General features: G+C 44.7%; 1 protein-coding gene across 1 annotated transcript in view; it reads left to right on the top strand.

The window, feature by feature from the left end:
• The window catches only part of LOC144606740 (uncharacterized), a 37632-nt gene that overhangs the window by 11437 nt on the left and 9598 nt on the right, over window positions 1-16597 (top strand). The window contains exons 2-3 of the mRNA XM_078423077.1: window positions 5535-5696; window positions 12487-12597. Coding sequence (XP_078279203.1) covers window positions 5580-5696; window positions 12487-12597 — 228 coding nt within the window. The 5' untranslated portion in view covers window positions 5535-5579. The remainder of the gene's footprint in view (window positions 1-5534; window positions 5697-12486; window positions 12598-16597) is intronic.

Consider the following 16597-nt stretch of genomic DNA (forward strand, 5'->3'; position numbering starts at 1 on the left):
AGATTCTTGATCAGTTCGGGTGTCAGAGGTTACAGGAGAAGGCAGGAGAATGGGGTTAGGGAGGGAGAGATAGATCAGCCATGATTGGATGGCGGAGTAGACGATGGACCAAATGGCCTAATTCTACTCCTGTTCCTTATGGCATGAAAGGAGGAGGTCCTCTCGCCTGTCACCAAGTAGAGTGTGGAAGAACGTTTCTGAGTCGTAAACGTGGAGTGAATCACGTCTTTGTGGGCTGAAGGGCCTGTTCTATGTTTGAGGTTACTTTCAGGGACCACAAACAACCAGTTTGTTGTTGGTAATATGGTTCCTGGGACACCTTGAACTGTCACCACCTTATACTCTTCTTCAAATTGGTACAGTAGATTCCACAACATCATCTTGGCATCATGGACAAAATAAGGATAGCGGAGTCAGGGGGTATGGGGAGAAGGCAGGAACGGGGTACTGATTGAGAATGATCAGCCATGATCACATTGAATGGCGGTGCTGGCTCGAAGGGCCGAATGGCCTCCTCCTGCACCTATTGTCTATTGTCTATTGTCTAAAATCACCTTCATTATCTCTTTCTGTTGCCAAACTGAAGCACAGTGCTGGCAAGAGTTGGGAATCGAGGACCAGAGGACATAGGTTTACGGTGAAGGGGGAAAGATTTAATAGGTATCTGAGGGGTAACTTTTTCACACAAAGGGTGGAGGGTGTATGGAATGAGCTGTCAGAGGAGGTAGTTGAGGCAGGGACTATTGCAACGTTTAAGAAACAATTGGACAGATGCATGGAAAGGACAGGTTTAGAGGGATATGGGCCAAACACAGGCAGGTGGGACCAGTGTAGATGGGACATGTTGGCCGGTGTGGGCAAATTGGGCTAAAGGACCTGTCTCCACATTATGTGACTCTATAAGAATCTAGAAAGTGGTTGGAAAAGCACTTCATTGAGGTGCTGTTGTCTGACCTACAATGATCCAACTGCAATTAAACTAATTATTTTATTTATAGAAAAAATCAGATGTCACCTGAGACATTCTCTTCTTTTAAAAGTGCCAATTAACTGCTCCCCCCCCCGACTATCAATCCAATAAATGTAGTTACTCAAAATGACAATTTGGCTTGAGCAGTTCATCAGGAATTCTAATTCTGCTAATTAGTTTAGCCATGGCCAGCCATCTACCAAGACAGCTGGATATGGGGTGAGTATGAAGTGCCAAGGAGATCGGTCAATCAATAGAATTGAATTTGGTGGCGTCTAATGAAGTAACAATGCAACATTAAAGCTAGATTTGCAATCGGATTGTATTGATCTGTGGCGGAGTTCAGAGCCACACGATTTGTGATGTATTTTCAGATATTTGGGGAATTTCTTGATTAGTACGGGTGACAGGGATTATGGGGAGAAGGCAGGAGAATGGGGTTAGGAGTGAGAGATAGATCAGCCATGAATGAATGGCAGAGTGGGCTTGATGAACCAAATGGCCCAATTCTGCTCCTGTCACTTATGCACCTATACACTGATGAACATAAATTGGCAATGCACATATTGAGAAATATCTATCTTTTTATGTGCATTTCTATACAAAGGCAAGGTTTTTATAAGGAGACGCAAGAGGCTGCAGATGCTGGAAACTTGAACAATACACAAATTGCTGGAGTAACTCAACGGGTCAGGCAGCATCTCTGGAGGACATGAATAAATGATGATTTGACCAGGACATTACAATAGACAATAGACAATAGGTGGAGGAGTAGGCCATTCAGCCCTTCGAGCCAGCACCGCCATTCAATGCGATCATGGCTGATCACTCTCAATCAGTACCCCGTTCCTGCCTTCTCCCCATACCCCCTCACTCCGCTATCCTTAAGAGCTCTATCCAGCTCTCTCTTCAGACTGATTCTAGTAAGGGTGGATGAAAGCTGGTAAAGAGAGGCGGGGGCAGGGCAAAACCTGGCCAGTGATGGGTGGATACAGCTGAATGAGGTTTGATTGGCAGATGGGTGGACAAAAGCGAGAGGGGAAAGATTTAATGAGAAGTTGAGGGGCAACTTTTCTTTACACACAAAGGGTTGTAAGTATATCGAACGAGCTACCAGAGGAGGTAGTTGAGCCAGGTACTATCAATTAATTAAAAAAATATATATATTTGGACAGGTAGATGGCTAGAATAGGTTTAGAGGGATATGATGCCAAATGAGGGTAGTTGGGATCAGTGTAGATAGGGGCATGTTGGTCAGCAGGGGCAAGTTGGGCCAAAGGGCCTGTTTCCATGCTGTAAGACTCTGCGATGAAATGGAAATAAAAGGGTGTCAGATAAGGAGAAAAAAAAGTGAAATGTAGATCAAACCTGCTCACCTGTACCTATCTATCACTTGACATGCCTCTCTGATTTTCAGTCAGAGAGTGGTGAAGGTGTGGAATTCTCTGCCTCAGAAGGCAGTGGAGGCCAGTTCGTTGGATGCTTTCAAGAGAGAGCTGGATAGAGCTCTTAAGGATAGCGGAGTGAGGGGGTATGGGGAGAAGGCAGGAACGGGGTACTGATTGAGAGTGATCAGCCATGATCGCATTGAATGGCGGTGCTGGCTCGAAGGGCTGAATGGCCTACTCCTGCACCTATTGTCTATTGTCTATTGCCCCCCCACCAACCTCTTTTCCAGTTTTTACCTTCCTACAACGATTGTTGAAGAAGGGTCCCTACCCAAAACATCACCTATCCTCATTGAACAGTTTAGTTTATTGCCACGTCAAGTCAATTTCAAGTCAATTTTATTTGTATAGCACATTTAAAAACAACCCACGTTGACCAAAGTGCTGTACATCTGATTAGGTACTAAGGAAAAAATGAGACATACAGTAGCACGCAAACATAACAGCACATACAAAACAGTTTACAGCGCCTCCTCAATGAGCCTCAAACGCTAGGGAGTAGAAATAGGTTTTGAGTCTGGACTTAAAGGAGTCGATGGAGGGGGAAGTTCTGATGGGGAGAGGAATGCTGTTCCACAGTCTAGGAGCTGCAACCGCAAAAGCGCGGTCACCCCTGAGCTTAAGCCTAGACCGCGGGGATAGTGAGTAGCCCCAAGTCGGCCGACCTGAGGGACCTGGAGTTAGAGAGGTGGGTTAGAAGATTTTTGATGTAGGGGGGGGAATGTCCATTTAGGGCTTTATATGTGAATAGGAGGAGCTTGAAGTTGATTCTGTACCGTATAGGGAGCCAGTGGAGAGAGGCCAGAATCGGCGTGATGTGGTCCCTTTTACGGGTACCCGTCAGGAGTCTCGCTGCGGCGTTTTGGACCAGTTGCAGGCGGGACAGGGAAGATTGGCTGATCCCAGTGTATAGGGAATTGCAGTAGTCTAGGCGGGAGGAAATGAAAGCGTGAATGATTTTTTCAGTGTCGTCGAATTGGAGGAAAGGTTTGATTTTAGCTATGGTACGAAGTTGGAAGAAGCTGGCTTTTACCACAGCGTTGACTTGCTTGTCAAATTTTTAATGCAGAGTCAAATATCACGCCGATGTTTTTGACATGCGGTTTGACTAGGCAGGATAGGCTTCCAAGACTGCCTGTTATCGATTTGATGAAGTCGGGAGGGCCGAATAGGATGACCTCAGACTTGCTCTCGTTTAATTGGAGGAAGTTCTGTGCCATCCAACATTTTATGTCCTCAAGGCAGTGTAAGAGGCTGTTTAAATTTGACTGGTTGTTGGGTTTCAGGGGGAGGTAAAGCTGAGTGTCATCGGCATAGCAGTGGAAAGAAATGCCGTGCCTTTGAATGATTTGGCCAAGGGAGAGCATGTATAGAGTACGTACAGTGTTGCGTGCTAACCAGTCAGTCTCGACCCGAAACATCTCCCATTCTTTCTCTACCGAGATGTTTCCTGACCCGCTGAGTTACTCCAGCATTTTATGTCTACCATCAATTATGTTCATATTTGGTCAAGTCCCGCCCCATCCCCTGACATCAGTCAGGAAGAAGGGTCTCGACCCGAAACGTCACCCATTCCTTCTCTCCAGAGATGCTGCCTGACCCGCTGAGTTACTCCAGCATTTTGTGTCTACCTTCGGTTGAAACCAGCATCTGCAGTTTTCTTTCCTACACTGAACAGTAATGTTACCTGCCTAAAACTGGTATTTAAGAAATAAGGGTTTCATTCAGCTGGAGAAAGGAAGAATTACCATTTACACTCTGCCTTTGAGAACCACAAAAAAGTGCTTCACATCTAACACAAGTTCTAAAGGTCAGGGTTGTGGGGAGGAGGCCATTGAGTGGGATTAACTGGATAGCCTCTTCAAGGAATCGGCACAGGAGTAGTTAGCTAAGGTTTTCCCTGCTCTAATTATGATTCAAAGATACTGGTCCATGGACAAAATGTACAGTGAATTATAAAGCAAACAACAAAGTTCCACAAGCAAGGGTAAGATAAATTAGCTTTGGAATGGACCAGCTAGATGAGTGCTCTGATTGAATGGGACCTATTCCATGCAGGTTGCTACGTGATTTGATTATGAAAGTGATGGTTGAGAATTTGGCGAAGACATTAGGAGAGTTGTCTAATTCTTTGCATCTGTGAGGTGAGATAAGACCTCACAATAATATCATCTTGATATTATGTCGGAGGCTGAGGGGAGATTTGATGGAACTATATACACCGATCGGCCAAAACATTATGACCACTGACAGGCGAAGTGAATAACATTGGTTATCTCATTACCATGACACCTGTCAAGGGGTGGGATATATTAGGCGGCAAGTGAGCAGTCAGTTCTTGAAGTTGATGTATTGGATGCAGGAGAAATGGGCAGGAGTAAAGACCTGAGTGACTTTGACAAGGGCCAAATTGTTATGGCCAGATGACTGGGTCAGAGCATCTCTAAAATGGCAAGGCTTGTGGGGTGCTCCTGGTCAGCGGTGGTGAGTACCGACAGAGCTTTAAATGAGAGGGTGAAAGTTGTATGGAGATATATAGGGTGGTGGGAGGCCTGGAACACAAAGTGTCTGAATCTTAATGTAAAACTAGACCAAGTGGACACGTTGGGCCCAAACCTCTCCTGCATTGGTGCAGCACCTTCTCCTCCCCCTCCCTCTATCCCCCCTCCCCTCCCCCTTCTCCTCCCCACTCCTTCCCCCTTATCCCTCCCCTCCTCCCTCCCTCCCTCCCCCTCCCTTCCTAGGAGATAGATTTAAACTTTAAAATGTGAATACGTTTTAAAATATAACACCGATTTCAATTAAATTTCTTCCATTAGCACCAAAGGGACGACGGTGAGTAAGGTGGGCCTAAAACTGTCGCGCTATCGTGTACCGTTTTAGCTGAAGTTCAGGAACAAACAAACAAACGAGAGTTTTAGTATATAGATAATAATCCAGCAACATTTCCACCTGGACCTATAGATAATGAAATCACCTGACCAAATATTAACAGACTCTGACACCAACTCTCTGCTATGTACTGTAAGCTTCCTTTAGCTGAGTCAGAGACACTGACAGTCCGATCTTCTTCAGAGGGCTCTAATTACATTTTTTCAACTCTTCCCTATTTCAAGGTACAGCAAGAAGAACCCCGAACAGAAACAGATCTGGATCTATGCATGGAGACTGCCTTGGCGGCCATAGAGACTGGATTATCCATCATAGAAACGAGACTGTCAGTTGTGGAAAGCATTAAAATAATTCAATTTTGGGTCAAAGAAATTGAAGATGAGGAGGTGAGTATGCCAATTCAAAGAGTTTGCAACTGTTTCTTGGTCGTGTATTTCTGTGCTGTGGTTTTATTGTTGGACTGTGGGTGACTGAATTTCGTCCAATATTGGATGACAAATAAAGCTATCTTGAATCTTGAATCTTGAATTCTGCCTCTCGCTCTTTGCCACGTTCTTCCTACAGTGTGCTTTGATCTTGTTGAGAGGTAGCGAGGGTAGTGAGGATTGAGTCACCGGGAGAGGGGTGGCAACGGTGGCGCAGCGGGTAGAGTTGCTGCCTTGCAGCGCCGGAGACCCGGGTTTGATCCCGACAACGGGTGCTGTCTGTACGGAGTTTGTACGTTCTCCTTGTGATCGCGTGGGTTTTCCCCGGGTGCTCCGGTTTCCAAACATTGGGTTCTGGTGAAAACAGTCCCTGGCGTGTAGGATAGTGTTGGTGTATGGGGACCACTGAGTCGGGTCGGACCCGGTGGGCAAGGTCAACATCAAATCCAGTTCTCTGGCACTGTGAGGCGGCAGCTCTACGAGCTGCACCATTATGCCACGCTTTTGGGGCAAATATGCTGTAAGAAAATTCTGATGTTGTCGTTAGTCGTAGAGCGTGGAAACAGGCCCTTCGGTCCAACTTACCCATGCCTACCAACATGCCCCTTCTACACTAGTCCCTCCTGCCTGCATTTGACCCATGTCCCTCTAAACCTGTCCTATCCATGTACCTGACTAAATGTTCCTTCAACGTTGTGATTGTACCTGTCCAAAAAATAGTGCCCGTTCAAAAAAATTTTTTCATTATGTAAAAATAGATATCGTCAGATGTTTGGTTTAGTTTCGAGATACAGCACGGAAACAGGCCCTTCGGCCCACTGAGTCCCTACCGACCAGAGCTCCTCGCACACTAACACTATCCTACACACACTAGGGATAATTAATATTTATAGAAGGCAATTAACATACACACCTGAACGTCTTTGGAGTGTGGGAGGAAACTGAAGATCTCGGGGAAAACCCACGCAGGTCACAGGGAGAACGTACAGACAAGCACCCCTAGTCAGGATCGAACCTGGGGCCCTGGCGCTATAAAGCAGTAACTCTAACACTACGCCACCTTATAGATAATCCCCATTGCCTCTACTTGAGACGGTATCTAGGCTGACACTTTGTGCAGTGCTGGGAACAGTTTGTTGCACTGTTAAAATCATCGCCTTTCCTACGAGATATTATGCCATTCTGATCTCCTACATGGATGTAAAGGTTCCCACTGGGATTTTTATTTCAGTTACACTCTGTCAGTTTAAGACGTGTTTGGCCCATAAAAATGCAAATTTCCAGCGTTCTGCTGACAATCTTCGTGTTTAGATTAAATAATTATTTTAAGTTTCTCATTTGTTCTTTAATAAGTTACTTACCTACACATATTAGGCAGCTAGTAATTGGCAATTTGACTGAAGTGCTTTCCTTTCTATTGCTTTTACACGGTTTATTGAAAAAAATTATCAAATTGCCTGGTTTTCCCTTAGCAGCTATTTTGTCCGTCTGTTCTGTCAGTTGTTCCAACTATTTTTGTGCTTTATTTGTAGATTTAGACTGAATTTTCACTGTTCTTTCAAGCACAGTCCTCTTTCAACCAATGTTGCCAAAAATAACTTATTCGCTCATTCTTACAATTCCTCATGTTAGATCTTGCTCTGCCAAACATTGGTTGCGGCATTTACATTGAACGTAGACTGTAGAAAGGTACGCTACTGAAACAGTCCCTTCGACCCATAATGACTGTGCCATAGACTGTATTTATTCACAAAATGCTGGAGTAACTCAGCAGGTCAGGCAGCATCTCAGGAGAGAAGGAATGGGTGACGTTTCGGGTCGAGACCCTTCTTCAGTCTGAAGAAGGGTCTCGACCTGAAACGTCACCCATTCCTTCTCTCCTGAGATGCTGTCCGACCTGTTGAGTTACTCCAGCATTTTGTGAATAAATACCTTCGGTTTGTACCAGCATCTGCAGTTATTTTCTTATATTACCTGTGCAATGACTGTGGCCCAGCGATAGAGTTGTTGCCTTACAGCTCCGTTTTCCATCCTGTTACCCCGTTTTCCATCCTGACTATGGGTGCTTGTCCGTATGGAGCTCGTACCTACTCCCCGTGACCTGCGTGGGTTTTCCCCGGGAGCTCCGGTTTTCTCCCACACTCCAAAGACGTACAGGGCTGTAGGAAAATTGGCTTGGTATAATTGTAAATTGTCCCTAGTGTGTGTAGGACACTGTTAGTGTGCGGGGATTGCTGGTCAGCACGGAGTCGGTGGGCCGAAGGGCCTGTTTCTGTGCTGCATCTCTGAACTAAACATGATGCCAAGCTAAATTAATCCCCTCTGCCTGCATCTCCCTCCATTCCCTGCATGCCCACGTCCCTATTAAATGCCACTTCCATATGTGCCTCCGCTACCTAGACGACACTAGATTGCACTTCAACAAGTAATTCATTGTTTGTGTTCTGCTTTAGGACATTGGGAGATAATAATCCTCTATCTCACTGCACGTTGTTTTTGTTTTCAGTTCATTGAGTGCGGCTCATAAATATGAGATAAATCCAAAGGGAATTCGGGAGAAACTTCTTGAACAAGAGACTGCTTAAAATGACTGTAAAGCCCGTGGTTTAAAGAAGTGCAGCTTGTTTATAGCTAGAACATAGAGCAGTAGATCACAGGAACAAGCCCTTCAGCCCACAATGTTTGTGCAGAATCTGATGCCAAGTTTTTAAAGACGATATTTAACAGCCCCACAAAAGGACAAAATGTGCTTGAGTAACTCCACAGGTCAGCATCTCTGGAGATGCTCTGGATAAGTGATGTTTCGGGTTGAGACCCTTCTGCAAACCTCAGTATGTTATAGAGTGATACAAAATGGAAACAAGCCCTTCAGCCCAACTTGCCTACGCCGGCCAACATGTCCCAGCTACACTAGTCCCAACTGCCCATGTTTGGCCCATATCCCTCCAAACCTGTTCTATCCATGTCCCTATCCAACAGGTTCTTAAATGTTGGGATTGTTCCTGCCTCAACTACCTTCTCTGACAGCTCGCTCCATACACCCACCACCCTTTGTGTGAAAAGGTTACCCCTCAGATTCCTATTAAATCTTTTCCCCTTCACCTTAAACCTATGTCATCTGGTCCTTGATTCACCTACTCTGGGCAAGAGACTCTGCGAAGAAGGGTCTCAACCCGAAACGTCACCTGTTCCTTCTCTCCAGAGATGCTGCCTGACCCGCTGAGTTACTCCAGCATTTTGTGTCTACCTTCGATTTAAACCAGCATCAGTTCTTTCCTACACACTGTGCACCTACCCGATCTATTCCTCTCACGTTCTCCAGAGATGCTACCTTTCCATGTTTTCCAGAGATGCTGTCTATCCGTGTTTGCTGGAGATGCCGCCTGACCGGCTGAATCATGAGTAGATAAAGGCCTGGGGAATGGGGAAATCAGCTGGACAAACAATTAGAAGTTTAGATTTGGGAGAGACGGATGGGATGTGAATGGAAAGTTGGTGATTTACGAAAAGAGGGACTTGAGGACAGTGGCAGTAATGTGGTAGGAATGGACAACCGGAAATACAATGGGTATGTTGAATTTAACAGTGGAATATGCAGGGCAATTCCCTTAAAGTCAGAAGCAGCTTTCAATCCCCACGGATAAGGCTCTTCCACAAATCCTGTGGCACAAAGAATGCCAAATAGGAAAAGGAATATGAGGGGTAACTTTTCCCACAGAGTGTGGTGGGTGTATGGAATAAGCTGCCAGAGGAGGTACAGTAGTTGAGGCAGGAACTATCCCAACAGTTAGACAGGTACATGGCCAGGACAGGTTTGGAGGGATATAGCCTAAGTGGGACTTGGTGGGACAAGCAGGTGGGACTAGTGTAGAAGGGGCATGTTGGTCAGTGTGGGCTGAAGGGCCTGTTCCCACACTGTAGCACTCTGTGACACTATGACTCATAGATGCCAATTCCCAAATAAATTTAATCTCCTGTTTATTTGGTAGAATTCCCTATATGTCTCCCTAAATCTGGTACCTGCTGTCAGAATGCCGTAGAATTAATTGGATGTTCCCTTCTCTAATTCACAATCTGCTCCAGTGCCGCTCTTAATGCACTTATACATCATCTTTACATCAACTCACTGATTTTCTGCTTCAGATTTATCTATAAACCTCAATAACGTCTCCTAGCGCGTTGGCCGGTGTGGGCAAGTTGGGCCGAAGGGCCTGTTTCCACACTGTACCACTCTATGACTCTTAAATGTGGTTCACCTGGACTTGGTGCAAGCAACATTTCGATAAATCTTCAAAAAAACATTGCAGCACTTGGCCGCAGAATTTCTCATTCGGCCAATTGAACCAAAATGGAGCAAGTGGGATTCTGTGAAACGTGACAGATTCAATTTACGTTTAGAATTGCATCTCACTTCGACGGTACCGCCTCTGGTGTCACTTTCAGGAACCGTGATCGCCATATGGGTGGGGTGGGGGGGGGTGGGGGAGTGAGAGAAGATCTTAATTAAGCAATGTCAATTAAATAATTCTAATGAATTCCAAGGCTGATATTAAATTAAATTCGCAGCAGTCACTGAGCTTTTATGACAAGACAGAAATAATGATTTGCGTTGGGCTGTAAGGCTCATGAGAGAACAGTGAATCTGAAGCTAATATCAGGTTAACAAACGTCCCAGTGAATGACAGAACAGCCTTGAGGCTCAAGCGTTCTAGAACTTGGCGTGCATCTTGGAAAATGGAACTGTACAGCACAGGAAGGTGCATTTCGGTCCACAATGTTTGTGCCGAGCATGATGCCTAATTAAACTGATCTCATCTGCCTGCACATGATCCATATCCCTCTATTCATAAGGTCGTAAGTGATAGGAGCAGAATTTTGCCAATTAAGTCTACTCCCCCATTCAATCATGGCTGATCTATCTTTCCCTCCTAACCCCATTCTCCTGCCTTCTCCCCATAACCTCTGGCACCTGTACTAATCAAGAATCTATCTCTGCTTTAAAAAATATCCACTGACCTGGCCTCCACAGCGTTCTGTGGCAAAGAATTCCACAGATTCACCACTCTCTGACTAAAGAAATAGCTCCTCTCATCTCCTTCCTAAAAGAACGTTTTAATTCTGAGGCTATGACCTCTAGCCCTAAATTCTCCCACTGGTGGATACATCCTCTCCACATCCATATTCACTGCACTTCCATTGACATTTCCACTCAAATGCCACTATCACATTTGCCTCTACAACCACCTGACAATGCATTCCATGCCCCCACCACTCTGTGTAAAAAACTTTAAAAAAACTTGTCCCGCACATCTCCATTAAACCTTCCCCCAAACATTCATCTTCTAGCGACGCCCTCTCGTGTTGGACATTTCCACCATTGGGAAAGGGTTCTGTCCATCCTATCTATCCCTCTCATATACCTTTGTTACGCAGCTACTGAGCGGAGGAACACAAGTATAAAAATTATTGGAATACACACGTGATGTATGCCCGATGAATTTCTCTGCCTGATGAATTTATTATTTTCCCAGCAGAAAGATGCTGGAAGCAAAACATCCAGGATAAGGTTGAGGGCAGCAGAGCGCCAGAGACCCGGGTTCAATCCAAACCTTTTTTTATAAAATATATATAAAAGTTTTATTCCAAAGAAAAACATACAGACATACAAAGTGAAATGTGATCAAACAAAAGCCGCCTGTATCAGCAGTTTACAAAATAAACAATTTTCACGTTAAAATCCCGCCATCTCTGTCAACAATACATTCGACCCCCCGTGGCGACCAGCGTTCCCGGAAGGCCTCCAAAGTCCCCTTGGACACCGCGTGTTCCCTCTCCAGGGACACGCGGGCATGGGCGTAAGCCCGGAACAGGGGTAGGCAGCCGACCTCTGTGAGGCCGTCGACTACCCGCTGCCTGGACCCGCGGATGGCCATCTTGGCCAGGCCCAGGAGCAGACCGACAGGGAGACCCCCTCCTCCCTCCCTCCCGACCCTCCCCCCTCTGTACCGGGTGCCCAAAAATTAAAAGCGTAGGGCTACAAATGGAGCCAGAACTTGAGGAGCAGCCCCTTCAGATACTCGAACAGGGACTGCAACTTCAATCCTAACCTCGGGTGCTGTTTGTACGGAGTTTGTACATTCTCCCGTGTTTTCTCTGGGTGCCTTGGTTTCCTCTCCCCACTCCAAAGACATGTGGGTTTGTAGGTTAATTGGCATCGATAATATTGTAAATTGTCCCTGGTGTGTAGGATAGTGCTGGAGTTCGGGGTGATCGTTTTTGCAGCGCGGCCTCGGTGGGCCGAAGGGCCTGCTTCCGCGCTCTGTATCTCTAAAAACCGAAGAGAACTTTTAACTTAAAAAATAATTAGATTTGAAGTTTTCTAAATTAAAAAATAAATTTATCTATATACTAAAACCCTCGTTTGTTTGTTTGTTTGTTGCTGAACTACAGCCAAAACGATACATGATAGCATGACAATTTTAGGCCCACCTTACTCACCGTCGTCCCTTTGGTGCTAATGGAAGAAGTTTCATTGAAATCGGTGTTATGTTTTTAAAGTTATTCACATTTTAAAGTTTAAATCTATCTCCGAGGGAGGGAGGGCGGAGGAGGGAGGTTAAGGGGGATGGAGTGGGGGGGAGGAGAGGGGGGTTGGGGGGGAGGAGAGGGTGCTGCACCTATGCAGGAGAGCTTTGGGCCCAACTTGGTCTTCTTCTAAGTGCGCCGATCTATCTTTTTTTTTGCATAGCAGGTGCCCATAAAAACGGAACTATCAGGTGAGTCTTTGCAAACATGTCCGGCAACGAATGCAGTGATCCTGGTGGAACCAAAGCCAGTGGTGAAAGAGGAAGAGGAGCCATCTGTGAGTACCTCTCATTCTAGTTAGTTTCTTTTTATCATGTATTGAATGTCACGCGATCGTTTCGCTGAACACCTCCGCTCAGTCCGCCTCGTCCAACGTGATCTCCCTGTTGAATGAACGAATAAGTTTATTGGCCAAGTATGTGCACTTACAAGGAATGTGCCTTGGTGCCTCGCTCACAAATGACAACACAAACATACAGTTAACAATTAAGAATAAAGCATAACCACATCGAAACAATAAGTAGACAACATTACGGTCTAAACATACACTTTAGCTCCCCCTCCCATTCCCATGCTGACAGACGACGCAAAATGCTGGAGTAACTCAGCGGGACAGGCAGCATCTCTGGAGAGAAGGAATGAATGGGTGACGTTTCGGGTCCAGACCCCTTCTCTCCAGAGATACTGCCTGTCCCGCTGAGTTACTCCAGCACTCTGTGTCTTTTCTTGGTAAACCAGCATCTGCAGTTCCTTGCTTCTACATTAAGTTTTAGCTGATCATAAACAGTGTTGGTATCGCAGGGAGAAGATGATGTATGTCAGGGGTTCAGTGGCTGGGCCACTGCTGTTATTGACAGATCAAATCTCCATTGCAATGGAACAAAAAAGAAAATGTAACAAACCTGAGCCCCTGCTCGTCACTGTAGTAATGCCAAACGTATGTGGCCTTGTATCATTTCTGATATAAGGATATAAGTCGGGATCGAGCCCGGGTGTCTGGCGTTGTAAACTCTACTGCTGCATAATAATGTCCTAATTATGGGACCTAATTAGTCCCACATTATGTGGATGAGTATAAAACTGTGGGCCAGAAGTGGGCTAATCAGAGAGCCCCATGTGTAACATTAACAAATCATTGAAACCTCATTGAAACTTACCGAATAATGAAAGGCCTGGTGAGAGTGGATGTGGAGAGGATGTTTCCACTAGTGGGAGAGTCTTGAACAAGAGGGCGCGGCCTCAGAATAAAAGGACATACCTTTAGGAAGGAGACGAGGAGGAATTTCTTTAGTCACTGTGGAATTCATTGCCACAGCAGGCTGCGGAGGCCAAGTCATTGGATATTTTTACGTTGGAGGTAGATTGTTGATCAGTACGGGTGTCAAGGGTTATGGGAAGAAGGCAAGAGAATGGGGTTAAGAGGGAAGGATAGATCAGCTATGATTGAATGGCGGAGGAGTGAGTGGTCATTGTGAACATCTTATCTGCCTGCATGTGATCCTTATTGTCCGATTCCCTCCCTATCCATGCGTCTGTCCAAAAGTTTCTTAAATGCCACAGTTGCACCTGCCTCCACCACCACCCTTGGCAGTGCTTTCCAGGCACCGAGCACTGTGTAGAAATTCTTTCCCCACACACGTCTTTCCAGCTTTGCCCCTCTCGCCTTAAAGCTGTGCCTTCTGGTCCAACAACGACCCAGTTCTTTACATCCTGAGCTGTATAGTTTAAAGAATATGAATACATTGCTGAGCATCATCGGCAGAAGATGGATTCAACGCCAACAAATGAAACAAAAATTCAGTTTCAATAAATCTCATTTAGGAATGGTACAACAGTCGGACTGTTTGGATTAATTCATCCCGATATTTGCTGAAGAAATATTCAGATGGAATAGAATGTCAAAAAAGTGGGAAGCTATTTAGCACACCTACATCATGTGTACAGAATATTAGTTAAGAGACACAGCGCGGAAACAGGCCCTTCGTCCCACCGAGCAGCCATCCCCACACATTAACACTATCCTATACACACTCGGGATAATTTACACTTCTACCAAGCCAATTAACCTACAAACCTGTACATCTTTGGAGTGTGGGAGGAAACCGAAGATCTCGGAGAAAACCCACGTGGTCACGGGGAGAACGGACAAAGTCCGTACAGACAAGCCCCCGTAGTCATTGATCGAACCTGGATCTCTGGCACTGTACTGTAAGGCAGCAACTCTACCGCTGCGCCACCGTGCCACTCTATGCTGTTAAGCTATTACTGGCCATGCTGTGTCCTGCCCCTCCTCTCTCCCAGCTTTCTTATCCATCCCCATACAATCAGTCTGAAGAAGGGCTCCGACCCAAAACGTCACCTATCCATGTCCTCCATGGATGCTGCTTGACCTACTCAGCATTTTGTGTCGATCTCAACTATTCCACCCTGTGGTTTTGAAGTTCCACAGGGTGCAAGTTGGCAGCAGGGTGACTATTGAATGCAATTCAGAAACAGAATGGAGGGTAAACATGTTTTCATATCCAATGAAAAGGGGGATGGCAGGCTGGGAAATCAATGGGGTTTTATCTCCCAAGTTCTTTCAACTTTTCTCTTTGGTATATTAATTGAAAGAGCCGTTCATAATTCCTGCCGGGTTCTGGTAGTTCTGTCAGGGAGGATCTAACAAGCTGCTACATGGATGATCAAAATGTTTGGAGTGTTTCAGATCTGCACAGACAATATTAGCTCTTTATCTATCTGACACAAACTGTAGTTCAAGGTTTAGTTACCCAAGCAAGACAGCTCATTTTCTTGATCTTAAAAGTTTACCCATCAATAGAAAATCATGTACAAAATCCTGAGAGCAATAGATCGGGTAGATGCACAGTGTATCTTGCCCAGAGTGGGGGAATCAAGGACCAGAGGACATAGGTTTAAGGCGAAGGGGAAAAAATTTAATAAGAATCTGAGGGGTAACTTTTTCACAAAGAGGGTAGTGGGTGGATGGAACGAGCTGCCAGAGGAGGTCGTTGAGGCAGGGATTATCTCAACATTTAAGATCCAGTTAGACAGGTACATGAATGGGACAGGTTTGGATGGATATGGATTAAATGTGGGCAGGTGGGACTAGTGTAGATGGGACATGTTGGCCGGTGTGGCCAAGTTGGCCCAAAGGGTCTGCTTCCACGTTGTATCACTCTATGACTCTAATAGATGTCAATTCCCAATTAAATTGAATCTCCTTTTTATTTCGTAGAATCCCCTATATCTCTCCCTATATCTGGCACCTACTGTTAGAATGCTATAGAGTTAATTGGATGTTTCCTTTTCTAATTCACAATCTGCTCCAGTGCCACTCTTAATGCACTTATACATCATCTTTACATCAACTTACTGGTTTTCTGCTTCAGATTTATCTATAAACCTCTAACGTCTCTTTGCAAAATGTTTCATTGAAACTAAGTATTTTCTAAGTAGATTTATCTCTTGGCTTCCAGGTAAAAAAAGTATTAAACAAACAGATTTAAAACAATTACCATCAAATGCAATTAATTTTCACCAAACCATTATTAGTCTTTTTTGGTATTCAGTAAAAATGAGACATGAAACCTAACTGGACTTTCTTGATTAAATGCATTTGTAAATCAAATTAAAATGATACTTAAGCAATTTGAGGGAAATTGATCTGAAATTTTCCTCGCATTTATTGTGTATATCATTCTGCTTTTCAATTCGTCATACGATAACCACAGGGAAGAAAATAATTCTCACTCTAATTTTTATAAAAATATTATGCATATTAAACGTTTGAAAAAATAGTAAAGATTAACCAGTCAATTTCATGCAGTAATAGTCATAGGCAAGTATTTTAAAATATTAAGCAAAATTAATATATCAATTTATTTAGATATCTGACTTGCAATCTCCAGTTTCAATTATTTGCTTACTGTGGGATATTTTTTTAACTTGTCTCTCTGAATTTTGATATTTTAATTAACCTCACTGGTTTATAGTTTTAAAGGATTGGCTTTTAAAGACTGCTTTTCATTTGGCCGAAAACGGTGTAAATTGGTTAGTATGTATGGAGCAGTCAGTATGCAAAGATGAGCTCGTGTTTTTCTGTGACACATTAACTTCAAAGTTCATGTCTTCAGCGGCCACGGCCTCGAGCTCTGGCACTTCCTCCCGATATTACTCCCTCTCTGCCCGTTCCCAGACACATCTTAAAACCAACAAACAAGATTTGGTTTATCCTTCACGATATCTGCTGATGGGGAACAGGAGCAGATTATGCT

This window comes from Rhinoraja longicauda, chromosome 27 (genome assembly GCF_053455715.1).
Source record: "Rhinoraja longicauda isolate Sanriku21f chromosome 27, sRhiLon1.1, whole genome shotgun sequence".
NCBI classification, from domain to species: Eukaryota; Metazoa; Chordata; class Chondrichthyes; order Rajiformes; family Arhynchobatidae; genus Rhinoraja; species Rhinoraja longicauda.